This window comes from Cololabis saira, chromosome 7 (genome assembly GCF_033807715.1).
Source record: "Cololabis saira isolate AMF1-May2022 chromosome 7, fColSai1.1, whole genome shotgun sequence".
NCBI lineage: Eukaryota > Metazoa > Chordata > Actinopteri > Beloniformes > Belonidae > Cololabis > Cololabis saira.
In genome coordinates this window covers 41,221,714-41,230,547 of record NC_084593.1, presented here as the reverse complement: position 1 = coordinate 41,230,547, position 8,834 = coordinate 41,221,714, and the positions used below count along the sequence as shown (strand labels likewise).

Genomic DNA, 8,834 nt, shown 5'->3' with positions numbered 1-8,834 from the left:
CTTTTTCAAAATTGTATACCGGTATATGTTCTTAAGAGCTGTCATTACCATGTCTACCTTAGTACTGCTGCACCTTTCACTTTTTTAATTGTATACATGTTAATAAGTGCCACATTTGTTTATTTACTGTACATTTGTTTATTTACTGTTTGCTACTTTTTAAATCTGGGTACAGTGAGCGAAATAACCGGAGTTAAATTCCTTGTTGGGCATGCTCAAACTTGGCCAATAAAGCTGATTTTGATTCTGATTCTGATACAAATAAAGTTTGATTTGATTTGAGTTTCCCCTCCTTGCACTTCCTGGTTTTTAGGTACAGTAGATTCAATCCTAATCAATACCAATGAATGCAAAGGTCCGACTAAACTGTTAGAATCATGTAGTGGCCCATGTCAAGACTTACGATCAAAGCCATTCAAGGCTTTTTTTATATATTTGTTGAATTTGTACAAAGTGGAAAACTGTCTGTGTTCAGACGAACTGAAAAATTGAATTCTTCTTAAAAACCGTGGAGGCTATTATGAGCCGTTCAAAAGCTCACACGTCTGATGGTGAGAGGATGCTATGGTGTCTGTGGCGTGAGCAGCGCACATCTGGAAGGGTTGAAGACTTAGATGCTGACAGGTATATTCAGGTTCCAGGGCAGCATTGTTCCCATATGGACAAAATCTGTTCAGGGCGGACTTCACTTCTGGCCTGAGACAAGTCCTAGTGTTTATCAGACTTCCGTGTAGTGGACACACACACACACACACACACACACACACGCGCACATGCACATGCACACGCACACGCACACGCACACGCACACGCACACGCACACGCACACGCACACGCACACACACACGCACACACACATACACACACACACACACACACACACACACACACACACACACAGGCACACACACACAAGGGCACACAAACTCACACACACGGGCACACATACACACACATGTACACGCACACGCACACACACGCACACACACACACACACACACACACACACACATACACATACACATACACACACACACACACACACACACACAGGCACACACACACACACACACGGGCACACATACACACACATGTACACACACACGTGCGCATGTACACACACGCACATGTACACACACAAACAGAAACTCACACACACGCACACACATGAGCAAACGCACACACACAAATACACACAGGCACATGTATACACACTCACGGGCACAGGTACACAGACAAACACGGTGATGGTACATTTTTCATTGTATTTTTAAGATGAGGAGGAAATATAAGTTTATAGATCTGACACTGGCAAATGAATGCAGTCTGGTTTCATGTGATTTCAGAGTTTGTTTTAGTTTAAAAGGAATCCCAAAAAGAAGAGAACAAACACCAGAGTTATTACTGTAATAGTTCTCTAACTGTGTACTTTATAATTCATAACCATTTATAGGATTCTGACCTTGATATTTTACTATGTGACTTATCTGTGACTCCTCATTACAACTGTTAGTCATGTGGAACTGCATTGTTGAATTCATTGTTCAACCTTGGCAAGCAAACGGGAAGCCACTCAGCCAAATCAGCTAAATGCTTGGCTGGTTCCAAGTTCACAGTCAGAGCTGTCAGGGGTGGGTGCAACGTGACCCTGGTTACCTCAGAATATGGGTCTATACAGGTGTCAAGCCTGTCTCACTGGCTGTTCATTTCACACTAACTGTGATTAAAGAAATCTCTACCAGTATTTTAGACTCATATTAATCTTCTTGTATTATTCATGGTGTTGGGCCACAGTCCTATGTGAACAGGGGACGCCTTGATTTCAATTTTAAGGCCCAGCTCTGAGACCAGCCTCGATTTTTACAGCTGACCGCATGGTTTTTGAAACAAAGGAATTAAGGAATGACTACAAAGCCCAGCGGGTTTTGTAGGCCATCGCAGGAGAGGTGTCAAAAGGGGGCGGGCCTGAGGTCACGCGCATACAGTAAGGAAAGTGAATTGGTCTGCAGGCGCTGCTGATGCAAAGCGCGTCCCCGCTGGTGGTTAAATAGCAGCGGCTTCCCAAACCTCATTCTCTCCGACTCTCTTCTCTCTCCGAGTTTTATCTTTGCGCAAGAAACGACTACTGTCCTTACGTCTCGTAAGGACTACCTCTTCTCCGAACAGCGTGACCATCATCCGCCGAGGAGCATCCCCGTCAACTGTGTTTGTGAAAGCCCACGCACCCAGATGCGTTATAACGGATTTACCCGTGACATTCCGACAAAGGGGGACAGGGACCGTGCGCACCGAGACCACGTGACCAGGCTAGGACGACCAGGAAAGGGGAACAGCCCAGCTGCCAGCTTCATCTGCGTCACCTGTCTCCGAGAGGCAGAAAAACAGAGAGGGAATGGGAGCCGCTCACGGTGAACCATCAGTGGGAGCGTAAAATCAGTACCCTGTGGACCGGGACCAGAACCAGGAGTTCCACAAATCCCAGGATGCCGCCGACAACCTCCAGGGCATCTCAAGGTAAGAGGCTTGTGTCTGGGCAGAGTTAGTTTAAAGCAGTTAGCATTGATTGTGTTTACTGTTTGTTTTGCACATTACTGTATAACGTGCCGGCGGTCTCTAATGCAGACCGACGGCCGTTATGTTTGTTGACATGTTCCCTCACTGCCGAAGCGGTCCGTGCTCCTGTTTAGAGCAAGTTTACAGCGAGTGTGGTGGGTTCAACCCCAGGCACTAGCTCCTGAGTGGGAAACAGCAGAAGGATAAGGGTACCGGTGGTGGGAGATCACACCAGTTTCAAAGCTGTTGGCATGATTATGTGGTTTTTGCCTATCCTCGTGTAACGCGCCAACAGTCTGTCATGCAGACTGGCGGTCGTTGCGTGCGTATTATACTGTGACTGTTTTCCTTTCCTTCTCACTAACCCACACAGACACGTTAGAACCCCAACCATCAGGCCTCCGATACTTTCAGTATCTGGGTGGAGAAACCTCCCATAGTTTTGAAAAGTGCACGACTCAGTCACCACGTGACTTTGTCAGCCATCTTTTCTTTTGCCTCACCACGTTTATGAACAGCAATCATGACGTTGTTCGCCATTTTGTTTTGGTCCATGTGACATTGTCTGCCATTTTAACACTCAGGCTCTCTACAAAAAGGGCCAAAGCCGACTCCACCTGCTGCGCAGACTGAGGTCCTTCGGAGTGAGGCACGGCCTCCTGAGGACCTTTTATGACTCTGTGGTGGCGTCTGCCATCTTCTATGGGGTGGTCTGCTGGAGCTCAGCATCACTGCAGCAGAGAGGAAGAGACTGGACAGGGTGGTGAGGAAAGCCGGCTCTGTCCTGGGCTGCAGTCTGGACCGGGTGGAGGTGGTGGGGGAGAGGAGGATGGTGGCTAAGCTGTCCTCCATCATGGACAATGTCTCCCACCCCCTTCATGAGACTGTCAGAGCCCTGGAGATCCATCAGTGACCGGCTTCGTCACCCGCGATGCACCACCGAGAGGCATTGCAGGTCCTTCCTCCCCACTGCCATCAGACTGTATAACCAGGCCTGCTCTCAGTAGCCAGTGGACAATAATATGACAATAAGATGTACAATAATATAAGATGTGCAATATCTGCCAATCTGCCAGTCTACCTCACAACACTCCACCTGCTTTTTCTGCACCGTTTCTTCTTTCAACCAACTGTATATACTGTTCACATTCTGTGATTATACATATTTTATATATATTTTTTATTTCTGACTTTTCAGTCTTTTTACCCCTCCCCTGCATGTGTGTGCTAAGTGTACTGCTGACAACAAAAATAAGTTTCCCCACTGAGGGAGAAAATAAAGGATATCTTATCTTATCTTATTTTCCCATTGGTCTATGTAATGTTGTCCGCCATTTTTCGTTTGGTCACGTGACTTGAGTTTGTGTTTACTGTTAGTTGTTGTTTATGTGTAGTTTAGATATTGGAATTTATCCTAAGTGTTGTTTTATCATCTTTTAACACGTGTGTAAATACATTCTGATTAATTTGAATGAGAGAAGTTGTTATTTTATATATATTTGTCACGGCTGCTGGTTGCAAAGGTCTGTGCTCAGACTCCTTCCCTCACTATTATTCTGTAACACCACCCCTGGCAACAGACTGGCACATATGGAATAACAGTTACCTTGAGACTGATTTCGCTATTTAGTTATTATTTTCCTGATAAGTCAGGTGGTGCCTGTTTTGATTAATTCATTTTGATAATTCAATTTGATAAGTAATCTACTTGATTAATTATTAATAATTATCGAAAGGCAATTATTATTTGTGGCACAACAATTGAAAGAAACTTGATGTACAGCCTGTCACGGCTCAGACAGGACAGAGAACCCACATGCACAACACCAGGCAGAATCAGAGTCCAAGAGGCTTTATTCGGGTCCAAGGCAGGCAGGGGTCAAAACCGGGCAGATCAGGCAAACAAGTCCAAGGGGGCAGGCAAAAATCCAAAACCGGGAGTCATGCAGGGTTACAGGCAGGCTGGCAGGAACAGGACAGAAATCAGGAAGGCTGGAAAGCGGGGCAAAAGCACACGACAATCTGGCAAACAAGAAGGTGGAAATGGGCCGGTATATGAGGGGAACTGCTGATGAGGGAAACCAGGTGTGGAGCTGGGTGGGGGAGCACAGGTGAAGGGAATGAGTGGATTTCTGGCTGATTAGGGTGGCAGGATCTGGAAAGACAGGGGAGTGAGTTAAAATAAAAAACTACACTGGGAAACCATGACAGAACCCCCCCCTCAAGGGACAGATTCCAGATGTCCCAAAACCCCCCACCCAGGGCGGGCGGAGGGGGTCCGGAGGAGGGCCCCGGCCAACACATGGCCAAAGCTCCGGGGGCCGTCCTCGGTGCCGGGCAGACCGGTGAGGCAGTTCGGGGGGTCGGTCTGGGGGCTTGGCAGGCTCGTCAGGGGGTCGGTCTGGGGGCTTGGCAGGCTCGTCCGGGGGTCGGTCTGGGACTGCGGCAGATCCATCCAGGATCGCCTCAGGAAGGGGAACAGAGACCGGCGGGACCACCTCCAGAACAGAGACTGGCGGCGGGGCCGCCTCAGGAACCGAGGGCTGCGGGACCACCTCAGGAACCGGAGTCGGGGCAGACCGGATGCGGGGGGCCGGAACAGGGGCAGACCGGATGCGGGGGGCCGGAACAGGGGCAGACCGAATGCGGGGGGCCGGAACAGGGGCAGACCGGATGCGGGGGGCCGGAACAGGGGCAGACCGGATGCGGGGGGCCGGAACAGGGGCAGACCGGATGCGGGGGGCCGGAACAGGAGCAGACAGGATGCGGGGGGCCGGAACAGGAGCAGACAGGATGCGGGGGGCCGGAACAGGAGCAGACAGGATGCGGGGGGCCGGAACAGGAGCAGACAGGATGCGGGGGGCCGGAACAGGAGCAGACAGGATGCGGGGGGCCGGAACAGGAGCAGACAGGATGCGGGGGGCCGGAACAGGAGCTGGAGCTGGAACAGGAGCAGGAGCTGGAGCCGGAGCAGCAGCTGGAACAGGAGCCGGAGCAGGAGCTGGAGCTGGAACAGGAGCTGGAGCTGGAACAGGAGCCGGAGCAGGAGCTGGAGCTGGAGCAAGCTGGGGCTGGGGCTGACGCCTTCGTCGTTGCCTCCCCTGAGCCTGCAGGCTCCTGGGCCCACCCAGAGCCAGGCGTGTTCCCCAGAAAGGGGGAAGGGACTGGGGTGGGTCTGGGACCACCTCGGGAACAGCAACAGGCCGGAACTGGGGGCATGTCCCCGTCCCCTTCACCGTACGGTGGTAGAACGCCACTTGGTCCCCATAAAAAAAATCCCACAAATCCTCTTCCTTACGTGGTAGGTCCATGTTGGCTGGGTTCAGTCTTGGCCAGATTGTACTGTCACGGCTCAGACAGGACAGAGAACCCACATGCACAACACCAGGCAGAATCAGAGTCCAAGAGGCTTTATTCGGGTCCAAGGCAGGCAGGGGTCAAAACCGGGCAGACAGGCAGATCAGGCAAACAAGTCCAAGGGGGCAGGCAAAAATCAAAAACCGGGAGTCATGCAGGGTTACAGGCAGGCAGGCAGGAACAGGACAGAAATCAGGAAGGCTGGAAAGCGGGGCAAAAGCACACGACAATCTGGCAAACAAGAAGGTGGAAATGGGCCGGTATATGAGGGGAACTGCTGATGAGGGAAACCAGGTGTGGAGCTGGGTGGGGGAGCACAGGTGAAGGGAATGAGTGGATTTCTGGCTGATTAGGGTGGCAGGATCTGGAAAGACAGGGGAGTGAGTTAAAATAAAAAACTACACTGGGAAACCATGACACAGCCAGTTTATTGTGCCCACATTAAACCACTTTGCATCAAATCAGCTTTGAAAATCTTCATTTTGGATGTCAAAATGTTATTCCGCTCCTTTATCCAGTTGTTACAATGTCTGAATCCTCATTTGTGTTGGCAGTGACCAACAGCCAAACACTCGGAGTTGCAGTTGAGATTTCCATATTTCCACGTTAACTCTGGAACTGCACTGACCTGGTTCTTGCAGACAGACAGAGTAAAGGCATCCAGGGCAAACGAACGGGAACAGCTGCATTTTTCATGCTGGCAAGCCTGCCTCAGATACAAGGCTCATTCTGATATCAAAGACGTCACCATGGATGCTACCATCACTTCTCATTTTCATTTACAAAGTATCATCAGTGCATATAGATGTAACGGTGTGTTTTGCTGTGATGTTCTATTAATACCTTGCTTTTCGTGCATTAATATCCCAGCGGGATACACGGCTGTGGTCCACACTCCCCATACGCATCTAAATTGAGCTGATGTTGTATTCTCAACTCTAACGAAGCATGAGCCTTGTTTTTACTTCTTTCTTTTGTTTTATTTACAGTAAATGTCAATGCAAGCGGCCAGCATTTAGTATTTGCAAGGGCTGTCGAGCAAAAAGTACTTTTGATCACAATTCATTACAGTATCTGCAGTTAATTAATATGATGTCACATCTATTTTAATTGTGTTTATCTATTTATTAATCAGTTGAAGTTTGGCCAAAATGACAGATTTTGAGAGACACTTCATACGAACGCACCATTAGCAGCATTTTAGTTCAACTCTGAATTTACTGTATTTTTTAAATGTTTTTGATGACTGTGAAACAGTGCTGAGGGGCATACCCAGAACTGCATTTATTTATACTGAATTGAATGTATTAATATTTGCCTTGTGTTAAGGGGGGTTGGGAGATGGGATGATAAAGTGTATTAGCATTAACTTTTTGTTTAAGAACCCATTTTATTTTAGATGTAATTAAGCTAAATAGAAAGTATATAAAATATTTTGGATTTTTTAAGAGGAGTACCCAGGACAATCCAAGATTTAGTGACGCTACAAAGAAAACCATGCAGACCTGCATTTTCTTTACCAGTTTAATAACGTGATAAAACTTTTGTCTTCTTTAACTAATGATCTTTAGGGAGTTAGGGAGTTGTCTTTTTTCTTAGAAGAAAATATTCCCACCACACCATTGTTTAAAGGCACAATGAGAATTTACGTCAAATTCTTTGCCTGTGCCCTTTTAATACCTCTTTAGCCATTTCTGTCATCAATCCATGTGCTTCTTGGAGATATATAGTTTTTGTTGGAGATGTGTTGGCTTGAAATTTTTTTTCTTTTCTACTCACCAGACCTTTTATTAGAAAATCCCCACAGTTTAAAGACATGAATTTTAACTATTAAACAGCACCACCGCTTCAACCATAGTGACAACTGACTGTATTATGGTTACCTTTATGATGGTAACAGAGGTGGCTTTGATTTCTATTTTTTTTTAAAATAAAATTCCTTTAATAATCCCACAATAGGGAAATTCTTGCTCTGCATTTAATCCATCACTAGTCACACTAGGAGCAATGGGGCTGCCATTTTTGTACAGTACCCAGGGAGCAGTGAGGGTTAAGGGCCTTGCTCAGGGGCCCAAAGTGGTTGACTTCGGTTGCAATCCAGGGGCTTGGACCTGAGCCCTCCTCTGTAACCACTAGGCTGCCACTGACTGCTTTCCTAGATAAATATTTGATCATGTTACACCTGAAAAAAGCAGCTGCACACATTAATAACACATAGATTGACATGTAAAATATTGAAGAAATAATCTGGTATCAGCTTTCATGAAAGCAAATTACTGCTACCATAGCAACCACTGGCGGAAATGAGAGGCAATGATCTGAGCTGACAGAAGGGAATAAGGCTGGCGTTTTTTCAGCATATTGCGTGGGGAATGTGTGGCGTAATGATGAACAATGTGCAGATGTTTTTCATCCAATAGTGTTTTCACTTTGTGAGGTGCTGCTGCTTGTTGAACAAGTGTGCTACTTTGTGGCAGTGTGATGCAAAAATACACACACACACATGCATGCACCAACCTCATTTTGTTTGGCTGATTGGGTTCCCACAGAGAGGACTTCAATGCAGGCAAAACATCAGACAAGTTTGATCAAGTTTTGATGTGATCCACTGACTTCAATATTTGCCCAATGACTGCTGTCGTGTCTCTCCACTTGAATTCGTTTAGCAAAGCCACTTCTTGTCTCAGTTTAATTGGTTCAAAAATCAAAGCATGCAGAAACAATGGGGCCCATTGAAAGTTGAAAAAAAGAAGCTTTGACTAACTCAGCCTCTGATCCAGGGCTTGTAATTGTTTCAGACTGTTTGGCTGAGAAATCAGACAAAAACACCAAAGGAGGCTGCCTTGGTAATGCTTTTTGAGAAATCAACGAGGGCGGCTGATCATATTCTTTGCCATCTCTCTATTTCCCTTTGTAAATTCATG

General features: G+C 47.2%; 1 protein-coding gene across 1 annotated transcript; it reads right to left on the bottom strand.

The window, feature by feature from the left end:
- Nucleotides 1-518: 518 nt before the first annotated feature.
- Nucleotides 519-5,573, bottom strand: LOC133447400 (skin secretory protein xP2-like; the record flags this gene model as incomplete). Its single annotated transcript, XM_061726072.1, has 2 exons — nt 519-593; nt 5,106-5,573. Coding segments are annotated over 2 exons (543 nt in total), but the record flags the coding sequence as incomplete, so codon positions are not given.
- Between the last annotated feature and the right edge of the window lie 3,261 nt (nt 5,574-8,834).